The sequence below is a fragment of the Piliocolobus tephrosceles genome, chromosome 10 (genome assembly GCF_002776525.5).
Source record: "Piliocolobus tephrosceles isolate RC106 chromosome 10, ASM277652v3, whole genome shotgun sequence".
Classification (NCBI taxonomy): Eukaryota; Metazoa; Chordata; class Mammalia; order Primates; family Cercopithecidae; genus Piliocolobus; species Piliocolobus tephrosceles.
In genome coordinates, this window is record NC_045443.1 from 53,544,169 (window position 1) to 53,555,875 (window position 11,707).

General features: G+C 47.2%; 3 protein-coding genes across 3 annotated transcripts in view; 1 reads left to right on the plus strand and 2 right to left on the minus strand.

Moving 5' to 3' along the window:
- The first annotated feature begins 2,895 nt into the window (after positions 1–2,895).
- SPRYD4 (SPRY domain containing 4) lies at positions 2,896–5,406 on the plus strand. Its single transcript, XM_023210772.1, has 2 exons — positions 2,896–3,085; positions 3,448–5,406. Exons 1-2 carry the CDS (start codon positions 3,001–3,003, stop codon positions 3,984–3,986), a joined length of 624 nt encoding a protein of 207 aa, XP_023066540.1. The 5' UTR covers positions 2,896–3,000; the 3' UTR covers positions 3,987–5,406.
- Positions 5,375–10,189, minus strand: GLS2 (glutaminase 2). The gene is made up of 9 exons (XM_023210773.2): positions 10,108–10,189; positions 9,907–9,957; positions 9,615–9,791; positions 7,874–8,005; positions 7,639–7,731; positions 7,104–7,165; positions 6,535–6,611; positions 6,195–6,258; positions 5,375–6,063 (listed from the first exon to the last, which is right to left on the minus strand). The coding sequence occupies exons 2-9, from the start codon at positions 9,934–9,936 to the stop codon at positions 5,907–5,909; spliced, it is 792 nt and encodes a 263-aa protein (XP_023066541.1). The 5' UTR covers positions 9,937–9,957; positions 10,108–10,189; the 3' UTR covers positions 5,375–5,906.
- A 695-nt stretch (positions 10,190–10,884) lies between these two features.
- Positions 10,885–11,707, minus strand: part of LOC111541840 (glutaminase liver isoform, mitochondrial-like) — a 13,674-nt gene continuing 12,851 nt past the window's right edge. Inside the window, exon 8 of the mRNA XM_023210771.2 lies at positions 10,885–11,040. Within this exon, the coding sequence (XP_023066539.1) occupies positions 10,927–11,040 (114 nt within the window). The 3' untranslated portion in view covers positions 10,885–10,926. The remainder of the gene's footprint in view (positions 11,041–11,707) is intronic.

The following is an 11,707-nucleotide window of genomic DNA, read 5'->3' on the forward strand; positions in this document are numbered from 1 at the left end:
CAGCACTGGGGAGAATGGAGACCAGTTAGAAGGCTGATGCAGTTGATGGTGGGGGCTGGGTAGGAGTAGGGGGAATGTGATAGGGATTCAGTGACAATCAGTTATGTGAGAGGAGACAGACAAGTCAAGGACTCCATGGTTTCTGGGCAACTGGCTGAATATGGGTTGCAATTCATGAGATTCCCTCACTTGCTTAACCATTTCTGCTTTTCAAGCCATAGCTATGGCTTTTGGGAAGTCTCTTCCCACCTTTCCATATACTAAATCAGAGGCTTCACCTTTGTTTCCTTTGCATCCTGTATGACTTCAATCATGGCACCTAGTGAATCATACTGCAATGGCCCTGTGAACCCTTGAAGAAATCATGTTTTGTGAAAATGAACAAAGAAGGTAGGCAGCAGTCATATCACGTAAAGCCTTGTGACCATGCAAGGGAATTTGAGGCAGGCACCTTAAAGGATTTAAGCAGGGAGGTGGCATGTCTGACTGTAATGCCAACATTGAATTAGAAGCAGATAAATAGAAGCTCACAGATCAGCTTAGAAGCTACTCACATTTCTACATTGAAATGAGAAAGCCTTGGCCGGGGGTGGTAGCTCATGCCTGTAATCCCAGAACTTTGAGAGGCAGAGGCGGGTGGATTATCTGAGGTCAGGAGTTTGAGAAAAGCCTGGCCAACATGGCAAAACCCTATCTCTACTAAAAACACAAAATTAGCCGGGCATGGTGGTGGGCGCCTATAGTCCCAACTACTTGGGAGGCTGAGGCAGGAGAATCACTTGAACCTGGGCAGTGGAGGTTACAGTGCACTGAGATTATGCCACTGCACTCCAGCCTGGGCGACAGAGCGAGACTCCGTCTCAGTGAAAAAAAAAAAAGAAAAGAAAAGAAATAAGAAAGGCTTAAGTTCAAGGACGACAGTGGCCTGAATTAGGGCCATGTCCACGATTCAAGGCAGTTAGAATTCTGGGAGAGGAGGAAGAATTTTTGGTTAATTATTTAGGCTTTTAAGTATCTAGGCCAGAAGCCAGGTGTGGTGGCTCACACCTGTAATCCCAGCACTTTGGGAGGGTGAGGTGGGTGGATCAGGAGTCTGAGACCAGACTGGCCAACATGGTGAAACCCTGTCTCTATTAAAAATACAAAAATTAGGCCAGGCGCAGTGACTCACGCCTGTAATCCCAGCACTTCGGGAGGCTGAGGTGGGTGGGTCACCTGAGGTCAGGAGTTCAAGACCAGCCTGACCAATATGGTGAAACCCTGTCTCTACTAAAAATACAAAAATAGCCAGATGTAGTGGCATGTGCCTATAGTCCCAGGTACTCAGGAGGCTGAGACAAGAGAATTCCTTGTACCTGGGAGGCAGAGGTTACAGTGAGCCAAGGTCGTACCACTGCACTCCAGCCTGGGCAACAGAGTGAGACTCAGTCTCAAAAAAACAAAAAACAAAAAACAAATTACCCGGATCTGGTTGGCGGGCACCTGTAATTCCGGCTACTCAGGAGGCTGAGACAGGAGAATTGCTTGAACCCCATAGGCGGAGGCTGCAGTTAGCCAAGATCAAACCACTGTACTCCAGCCTGGGTGATAGAATGACACTACGTCTCAAAATATAAATTTAAAAAACATATATCTAAAATCCTTTTTTTGAGGGGTAGGAGGATGGAGGTGGGATGTATGTTGATATTGCACTGGCCAGCAAAACCTTGAGAAGTGGATTGATTTAAAAAAATGTAGGCCTGGCATGGTGGCTAATACCTGTAATCACAGCGCTTTGGGAGGCAAAGGTGGGAGGATGGCTTGAGCCCAAGAATTCGAGAACAGCGGAGGCAACAAAGTGAAACCCTCGTTTCTACAAAAAAGTTAACCGGGCATGGTGCCTGCACTTGTGGTCCCAGCTACACAGGAGGCTATAGCAGGAATATCCCTTATGCCTGGGAGATGAAGGCTGCAGTGAGCTGTGTTCGCGCCACTGTGCTGCATGCAGGCTGGGTGACAGAATGGCACGCTGTCTCAAAAAACAAAATAAAATGGAATGCAGATCTAAATGTTAAATATAGGCTGTTCGTAATCTCCTACCTCATACACTAAACCAAAATATTGCTACTTTTGGTTAAGTTCAGAAAACTGAATGCTGAGTTAAACTATCCGTTTCTAGCCTTGAACGTACAAATCCAACATTAACAGTATTTATGTATTTAGTACTAATTATAAACAACTGTGAATTACCCAATGGTTGCTATTTGCCAATATATATCTAGATTCTTCTTCTTCTTTTTTTTTTTTTTCTTTTTGAGATGGAGTCTTGCTCTGTCACCAGGCTGGAGTGCAGTGGCAGGATATCGGCTCACTGCAACCTCCGACTCCCTGGTTCCAGCGATTCTCCTGCCTCAGCCTCCCGGGTAGCTAGGAATACAGCGCGCGCCACCATGCCCGGCTAATTTTTGTACTTTTGGTAGAGGCGGGGTTTCACCATGTTAGCCAGGATGGTCTTGATCTCCTGATCTCATGATCCGCCTGCCTCGGCCTCCCAAAGTGCTGGGATTACAGGCGTGAGCCACCGCGCCCGGCCTAGATTATCCTCACTTAATTATTACTAAGGTCTGTATATAATTTCTAGTTTAAAAATGAGAACACTAAGGCTCAGAAAAGTGGAATGAGTTGCCCAAACTCACACAGTGAAGCCGGGATCAAAGCTAATTACAGTACTGTTTAATTTTAAAATCTATACTTTTAAGCATCTGGCAACACTACATCTCTAAAAGTTTTATGTAGTTCAAATGTGAGCGGCGTCCATCTACGCAGAAAAACTGAATAAACAGCATCAACCACCGGGTAGAATCAGAACAGAAACCGCTAACGCGGCGGCCTCCCGCAGGGCGTTGCTCCTACGTCATAACACTGCGCGGCCGCCCCTCGCGCACCACGTGCTAGGGGAGCAGGCGGGCAGATGGCTGAGTCTGTAAGCGGGAGGCGTGCCCGGCTCATCCATGGCGCAAAATGGCGCTGCTCTTTGCACGTTCTTTGCGCTTGTGCCGCTGGGGAGCCAAACGATTGGGAGTTGCCTCCACAGAGGCCCAGAGAGGTAGGATTATCTCTTTTTGCTCTTTTACCTCGAGGATGGCTTCCGTCTATTATTCCCAGACCCGACTCCGAGAAGCAATTCCAACCCTCTCGGGTCTTTTCCTTCCCCCACCTGCCTTGGTCTCTAGATTCCAAACCTGTGACACCATTTGGTTTCTTTAAATTCCGGGACTTTCTCAATCCGAGGTTTTCAGCTCCATGGGCTATCCATACTAAAGCGACCCCCCACTCTCTTGCCCGCTTGGCATTCTGACTCTTCCCTAGTTGCTCGTGTCTCATGACTGCCTGCCTCAGATCTGAATATATCACCAGCCCTAGGGTTCTAGCCCCTGTTATTATCCCGTCTTTTTGCTCTGCCCGCAGGCGTCAGTTTCAAATTGGAAGAAAAAACCGCCCACAGCAGCCTGGCACTCTTCAGAGGTGATACGGGTGTCAAATATGGCTTGGTGGGATTGGAGCCCACCAAGGTGGCCTTGAATGTGGAGCGCTTCCGGGAGTGGGCAGTGGTGCTGGCAGACACAGCGGTCACCAGTGGCAGACACTACTGGGAAGTGACAGTGAAGCGCTCCCAGCAGTTCCGGATAGGAGTGGCAGATGTGGACATGTCCCGGGATAGCTGCATTGGTGTTGATGATCGTTCCTGGGTGTTCGCCTATGCCCAGCGCAAGTGGTACACCATGTTGGCCAACGAGAAAGCCCCAATTGAGGGTATTGGGCAGCCAGAGAAGGTGGGGCTGCTGCTGGAGTATGAGGCCCAGAAGCTGAGCCTGGTGGATGTGAGCCAGGTCTCTGTGGTTCACACGCTACAGACAGATTTCCGGGGTCCAGTGGTGCCTGCCTTTGCTCTCTGGGATGGAGAGCTGCTGACCCATTCAGGGCTTGAGGTGCCCCCGGGCCTCTAGTATTTCCATTACTTTAGTCCCTAATCACGCTCTTGGCCAGCCTCCTTTTGAAAATGTCTGAAGCCTTTTTACTTTGCCTCAAGCAACCTCTAGCTCCCGCAGTTCAATGTTGGGTCCTTTGTGCAATATCATAATCATCTTCCTCATCCCCTACCTTGTGAAAGCTAGGCATACAGCCAAACCCTCCTTCTCCCACCCACCAACTACTGCCAATTTCCTAGGCTATCATGGGTGATATATCTTCCCTGACCTGCTTCCTTCAGTCCCTCTGCTTCCCTTTGCCCAGACCTTTCTCAGACTGTATTCCATCCTGGGGTCTTATCATTCAGCTTTGTTTGAATTTATTAATCACCATGATACCTCTCCCTCCCTTTGTCCACATGTAACTTGTTTGTTCTTGGGGCTCTACCAGATCGCTGAAGAGTAAATCCTTTCTACCTCTGGCTGAAGGAGTGGTGCAGTCAATGACTTGGCCCTTTTTCTACAGCACATTCAGAGTTTGGGCTCTGGCTCCCTCAGTAAGTGCTTTATTAACTCAGTGTGTCAAAATGAAAACAGAGCCCTCCTTCCCCAGTAGCTCAGTGCCATAGACCTTCAGCCCCAGACAGCTGTAGCTATCCTTACCCTGAGTCCATCTACCTTAATCTATACCTCTGACACCCAGCCAGTCTGTCATAATCATTATCCCAGTTATAACCATGACCAAAGGGGAAGAGAGACACTTGGGGGATATCTAGGGTATGAGTGCTAGAAACTGTTGATTCTTTTATTTATTTTTTGAGACAGTCTCACTCTGTCACACAGACTGGAGTGCAGTGGCATGATCTCGGCTCACTGCAACCTCTGCCTTCAGGGTTCAAGCGACTCTCGTGCCTCAGCCTCCTGAATAGCTGGGATTACAGGTGTATGCCACCATGCCCGTCTAATTTTTATATTTTTAATAGAGATGGGGTTTCGCCACGTTGGCCAGGCTGGTCTCAAACTCCTGGCCTCGTGATCCACCCACCTTGGCCTCCCAAAGTGCTGGGATTACAGGTGTGAGCCACCACGCCCGGCCAAAACTGTTTATACTTGAGAAGTTCCATTTTCATTTCTGCCAGAGTTGGAACTTCCCGAGGAAGGAGGAAGGCCTGAGGTTTTTTTGCACAATCTGTTTCAGAGCCTGTTTAGACTCAAACCTACACTTCCCTTGGCAGCAGAATATACTTAACCTAAAGCAGTATTGGAGTTGAGAAAAACCTGGCAGGGTAAGTGAATATGTACTGTTTGGTAGAGTAGGTAGAGAAGCTGTGCTCTGAGCCTGTGATTCCATCTTTTTCTACCTTCTATGATGGTGATGAAGCTAGATACCCCTAGGGAAGAAAGAAGGACTGGGTTTAGCAAAAATAATTTGATAATTAAAGTTTATTTGAACACAAAATACTTTCTCTGTCTATAAAATTGTCTGTTAGCAGTAGCAGCAGCATGTCCTGGCCAAGGAGAGTAGATCTCTCTAGACTACTAAAGCCATGTACATAGCCATTTCCACTTCCCATATTCTGTGGATATATACATGTGCATGGTAGCTAGAGTCCCTCCACCAGAATGTCTCTCTCATGACGGTTTCTTCAGGGAGAGGAAGAGGAGACCTGGATGAAGAGCTGGGATGGTTTTGAGTGGGGCAAGCCATTAGGCTGTACCTTGAAGCCCATTCTCTCTGGATAGCTCTACTGCAGGTATCTACTGAGGCCCTTTTCTGTACTCTGTCTGCTGAGGGAATGGGGTATTTTGACTCTCATAGAAAGCACTAGCCTAAGTCACACATGACTGCTTGGTCCTCACTGAAGCAGTGTAGCTCTCCATAGCATTTTTGGTGGTTATGGATTACATGTGTGGCCAGCTCGTGCTTTTTCTTGAGCAGGGGCTCTCCATGACCTGTGCTCATACCATGCTTTCTAAGTTCTCTTTAGACAGGGCCTCAGCTGCTGCCTCAGCCTGAGTGTCAGAGAGTGTGTAGGAATCCTGGTAATCTTGAAGCAGTTTGACCACCTCCAGATGGTTGAACTGCACAGCATCATCCAGGGGAATGTTGCCCCATCTGAAAGGAATAATGATATGATCGGGCAAAGGAGACATGGAGAGTGTGGTGGTTGTATATATTTGCATGGTGGCTGGAGGGTAGGTAGAGAAGCTGTGCCCACCCTCCTCCACTTTTAGCCTAATACTCACCTGTCCTTGACAAAAGGATTCACTTTGCAAGCCTCGATCAGGAATTTAACAACTTCGATGTGTCCTAGGAATACGGGCAGAAGGAAAATGAGAAGGCACAGGTCTTGAAACCTTTGGTGCAGACACTTAGCCACTGAAGTCTTTACCAAGAGGGGAGTGGAAAAGGCTTCTTCCCATTTTGTACCCTGCAGCACCCAGTAATAGTCTAGCTGCAAAGCAAAGGGTGTCTAGATAAAACTAGTTGCTGCCCCTATAACCTTGAGAGCACATATAACGAAGGAACTTTTGGTGAAAAAGAAAGGGTCTTATGATTATCCTCCCATCCTTAACCCTTCAGTACCTTCAGCTGCAGCAATATGCAGAGCTGTGCGTGAGTCATAGTCTTTCTGTTCCATATTCATGGCTGACAAGGCAAACCTGAGGGTAGTGGGAAAGCAGCTAGAGTTGCCTAGATCAGACTGGAATCACAAGTGTTCTTTGTGAACTGGTGTCAGACTGGATGAGTTTCAGAGACAGTGAAATAGCCTATACCCAGATTTGTAGGCTCTCAATCTTTTTTCCATACCCAGATGAGACTGTTGTACCCATATTAGAGAGACGGGAATGTGATGCTGCCAGAAATATCACTCACTGCCTACCTGTGGTAAGTGCCCATTGGAGGCAGGTTACCTACTTCCTCGGACTCTGCTCTTAACACTCAATAACAACGGCTAACATGAATTATAGAGCAGGCAGTTTACTTTAAATTTTAAAATCTCCTTTTTTAAAAAAATCTAATTTAAATGCAATCTATATCCATTCTGTCTAATTCCAAAGCTGAAGCACTTAACTATTTTGCTATGCTGCCTCCCAGTAAAATCTCTGACCAGGAGTATTTTATTGTGTGTATTTGGTCAACAGTAGCATTACCTTCGAAGAGCTGAGACATCACCACTGTAGGCCGCAAATAACAGGTTGACCACAGTCTTGTTCTGGAACACAAATGATACCCTCCTGACATTAATTGAACTCACCTATGTCAGCTCTGCCCTGTGACCTTCCTCCATGGGGGCTTAGTCAAGGGTATTGCTGAAGTGTTATGGAGTGTGCTACTCTGAAATATTTTTTGTTTTTTTGTTTTTGTTTTTGAGACAAGAGTCTTGCTCTGTCGTCCAGACTGGAGTGTAGTGGCGTGATCTTGGGTCACTGCAACCTCCACCTCCCGGTTTCAAGCGATTCTCCTGCCTCAGCCTCCCAAGTAGTGGGACCACAGGCGCGTGCCACCATGTCCAGCTAATTTTTTGTATTTTCAGTAGAGACAGGGTTTCACCATGTTAGCCAGGATGGTCTTGATGTGACCTCGTGATCTGCCCGCCTCGGCCTCTCAAAGTTCTGGGATTACAGGTGTGAGCCACCGCACCTGGCCTTTGAAATAGTCTTACAAGCCACCTGGAGTTTTCCTTACCCGAACTTCTCCGCCTTCACGCCGTGGGTCTAACTTCCGAGCACAGTGCCTCAGGTTGTCATAGTTGTGGAAATTGAAGAGAGACACCAACTTCTAGAATTGTAAGCCAAAGATACTGTGTATTTACTCCTTACACTTAGTAGGAGTTCAAAATTGTTTTATTAAAATAAAAGTGGTACCATTAAACAAATTTATTGCTTCAAAAATAGTAAGTACTATATGCAAAGCATCTCACCTGGCAGAAGTTGGTCCCCCTATAGCTATTCCCCAGCTTGTCCAATGGGGGTGACAGGCACATCATTCCCATGACATTGGGTACCACCAGGAGGATGGCTCCTGATACAGCTGACTTGGCTGGCAGGCCCACCTGGGGAACAGAATTGAAGCTGAGGATGATGTGGGTGTGCCCCAAATCAGAAAATAAACAAGTTAGGCTGTACTCTTAACAAGTTTACAAATGACTGCATGGCCACAACCCACCTCAACCTTTTGGCTTGTTAATTAGCTTCTTTTATTACTCCTTTCCTTCTCTCTTTTTTTTTTTTTTTTTGAGGCGGAGTCTTGCTCTGTGGCCCGAACTGGAGTGCAGTGACCGGATCTCAGCTCACTGCAAGCTCCGCCTCCCGGGTTTATGCCATTCTCCTGCCTCAGCCTCCCGAGTAGCTGAGACTACAGGCGCCCGCCACCTCGCCCAGCTAGTTTTTGTATTTTTAGTAGAGACGGGGTTTCACCGTGTTAGCCAGGATGGTCTCAATCTCCTGACCTTGTGATCCGCCCGTCTCGGCCTCCCAAAGTGCTGGGATTACAGGCTTGAGCCACCGCGCCCGGCCTCCTTTCCTTCTCTTAAAATTCATTGATTCAGCTAGAAAATATTTTTTGAAATACAGAATTCTGTGCTGGATGCTGTGCTAGAACTAGCATTCTGGTATTAGGAGATAGGTAATAAACAGGTAAATAAATAGTGTTAGGAGATAGGTAATAAACAGGTAAATAAATAGTGTTAGGAGATAGGTAATAAACAGGTAAATAAATAGTCAAGTAATTTTTAAAGTAATTGTGATAAATAGAAGAAGTAGGGTGCTGTAAATAGAGGTAGAAGGGGGCCCACGTGAGATAGGGTGATCAGAAAAGTCTTTCTTTGGAAATGACATCTAAGCTGAGACCTCAAGGAGAAGAGCCAGCAATGTGAAGCACAATTTAGGAGCTGCAACATCTCTCGTTTTTTTTTTTGTTTGTTTGTTTGTTTTTCTATTTCTTTTTTTGAGATGGAGTTTTGCTCTTGTTGCCCAGGCTAGAGTGCAGTGGCACAATTTCGGCTCGCTGCAACCTTCACCTCCCAGGTTCAAGCAATTCTCCTGCCTCAGCCTCCCAAGTAGCTGGGATTACAGGTGCACACCACCACTCCCAGCTAATTTTTTGTATTTAGTAGAGATGGGGTTTCACCACGTAGGTCAGGCTGGTCTTGCACTCCTGACCTCAGGTGATCCACCCGCCTCAGCCTCCCAAAGAAATCTCTTTTTTTTTTTTTTTTGAGACAGAGTCCTGCTCTGTTGCCCAGGCTGGAGTGCAGTGGCGCAATCTCGGCTCACTGCAAGCTCCGCCTCCCTGGTTCACAACATTCTCCTGCTTCAGCCTCCTGAGTAGCTGGGACGACAGGTGCCTACCACCATGCCCGTCTAATTTTCTGTGTTAGCCAGGATGGTCTCAGTCTCCTGACCTCGGATCTGCCCACCTTGGCCTCCCAAAGTGCTGAGATTACAGGCGTGAGCCACCGCACCCAGCCAGACATCTCTTTATATATTCAAGGAACTTGGTGTTTTTGAGAAACTCATCTAAGGAGTCTCAACCTAATTGCCTTCCTGGAAGTTAGTGAATGAGAGGCAGGAACAAGCTTCCACCTCTATCTTCAGAGAGTCAGTATTCTCTTTTCTTAGCACTGGGTGCATGACAGATGGATGGCAGAGCCAGAAACTCACGTGGAAGGCAAACTGGCCAGAGAAGTCATACATGCCACAGGAATGCATGAGGCTGAGGGTGTTGCGCACTGCTTCAGCACTCAGCACACTCTCGCCTGTGATGGGGCAGATCCCACCATTGGCGAGGGTGGCTGCCATGACACTGCCTGATTCACAAGTGACCTCCACAGAGCACAGCTATGAAAACAAAGAATAGGTGAAGATGTGATGTGAACCTGTACATGGTACCCTCGGGTGTAGGGCAAGGACAGAGTCTGTCCTGTTCCCTCGGCCCTGAGCAGTGTTTTCTTACCTGGAAGTAGAGATCAAGGGCAGCCATCATGTCCACCCCCTTAGGAAAGCACTGCAAGGAAAAGAGGGGAGAGCATTTCTCTTCAGGATATCAGCAGCCCTTTCACATTGTCAGGGTCTCGGCTGAAACCCCCAGCCCCTACTGCTCTTCCACTAGCAGCAGAATTCCCAGGGACTTTCTCTCCCAGACTCTCCTGGTTACCTTCTTTTCCTTGAGATAATAGCCAATGGCATAATTCCGATCCCCTGTTTCCTTCTCCGACTGGAATCTGAAGCAAACACCCAATTTAGTACTTGAAGTTGGAGGAATAGGTGTTGGGAGAAGGGGAAAATTACCCTCCCTGAGAGAGACAGAACTATATCACACCACAAACTAAATGAACCCCTTTATAACTTCTCACAGTAATATTAGAGGAAATTTCTGAACCTCAGCAAACACTCAGCATAGCTTTATTATAAAGTAAACCCAAACCAAACCCCAAACTGTCTAGTCATCTAGTCTAGGAAAACTGGTGAAGTTTTTGGCTTTGAAAGTCTTGGCAAGAAAGGGCTTAGGCACAAACCATCACACTCTCTCATTACGTACTAATTAGTAATGGAAAAAATTATTTTACAAGGTAAACAAATGTTGATGAAGGGACTCAGAGGAAGCTGGAGGGCCAAAGTTCCCCTGGGATTTCTTCCTCCTAAGATTCTCTCTCCCCCATTCCTCTTGTCCCCATCCTAAGTACACACAGATACACCACAATGCTTTCAGTCAGTCCTCTGAACAGGGACTTACGTGGCATTGCTGAAACCCATGTATTCATTCCCAGCCATTTTGTTGAGATACTGCAACACCTGGAAGCGAAAAAAGGACACTGAGGCTCCACTTGACTAAGAAGCTCTATTAATACCTCACAGGCTGACTAGCCCTTCTGAACTCAGGTCTTGTAAAGAGGCTTTCCTCTCTGAGGCCAGCAGATTTCCACACTTCTGGAAATAAGGCTTCTAGTATGGGCTGGTGCACCTGGTAGTGGAGTTAGAGAGCCACTGGGGCAGCTGGAGAGGACAGCATGCTGTGGAGAAATGCAGCCAGGGGCCAAGTAGCAAGGGAACTTACAAAATCAAACTTCTCTGCTTTGTTACAGTCCATCTGCAGAGAAAGAGAGAGATGTCAGTCTTCTAAGCCTAGGAGGATGACAGAGGGAAGGATCAGAAGGATCTAGTGGAGTTCAAGTGTTAGACTGGTCCTGCTGCTGCAAATGTGTTCAATTTTATAATGGCCTGTTTTTTTTTTTTTTTTTTTTTTTTTTTTCCTGAAAACACCGCACTTCCATTGGCTCCTCTCTTTCTCTTGAGGCAGAGTCTTGCTTTTTCACCCAGGCTGGAGTGCAGTGGCATGATCGTGGCTCACTGCAGCTTCAACCTCCCAGGCTCAAGTGATCCTCCCACCTCAGCCTCTGAGTAGCTGGAATTACAGGCATGAGCCACCTTGCTGGGCCATTCCACTTCCATTCTCAATCCAAACCCTCATCCCTGACTCCCACGTTCATTTTCCTGACTCTAATCCTGTCTCCCAGCCCCACCCTATCCCTGATCTCCATCCTCATTCCTTACACCCCATGCTAGACCTTTACTCTATCCCATTGGCCAGCATGATGGTTCATGCCTGTAATCTCAGCAATTTGGGGGGGCTGAGGTGGGAGGATCGCTCAAGCCCAGGGGTTTGAGACCAGCCTGGGCAACATAGGAGAGACCCTGTCTCTCTCTATAGATAGATAGATAGATAGATAGATAGATAGATAGATAGATAGATAGAT

Coding starts and splice junctions, on each gene's coding strand:
- SPRYD4 (XM_023210772.1), top strand. CDS start 3,001: ATGGCGCTGCTCTTTGCACGTTCTTTGCGCTTGTGCCGCTGGGGAGCC. Junction 3,086..3,447: donor CTCCACAGAGGCCCAGAGAG/GTAGGATTATCT, acceptor CTCTGCCCGCAG/GCGTCAGTTTCAAATTGGAA.
- GLS2 (XM_023210773.2), bottom strand. CDS start 9,936: ATGATGGCTGCCCTTGATCTCTACTTCCAG. Junction 9,792..9,906: donor CCCTTGATCTCTACTTCCAG/GTAAGAAAACAC, acceptor TTGTTTTCATAG/CTGTGCTCTGTGGAGGTCAC. Junction 8,006..9,614: donor CTGGCCAGTTTGCCTTCCAC/GTGAGTTTCTGG, acceptor TCTGTTCCCCAG/GTGGGCCTGCCAGCCAAGTC.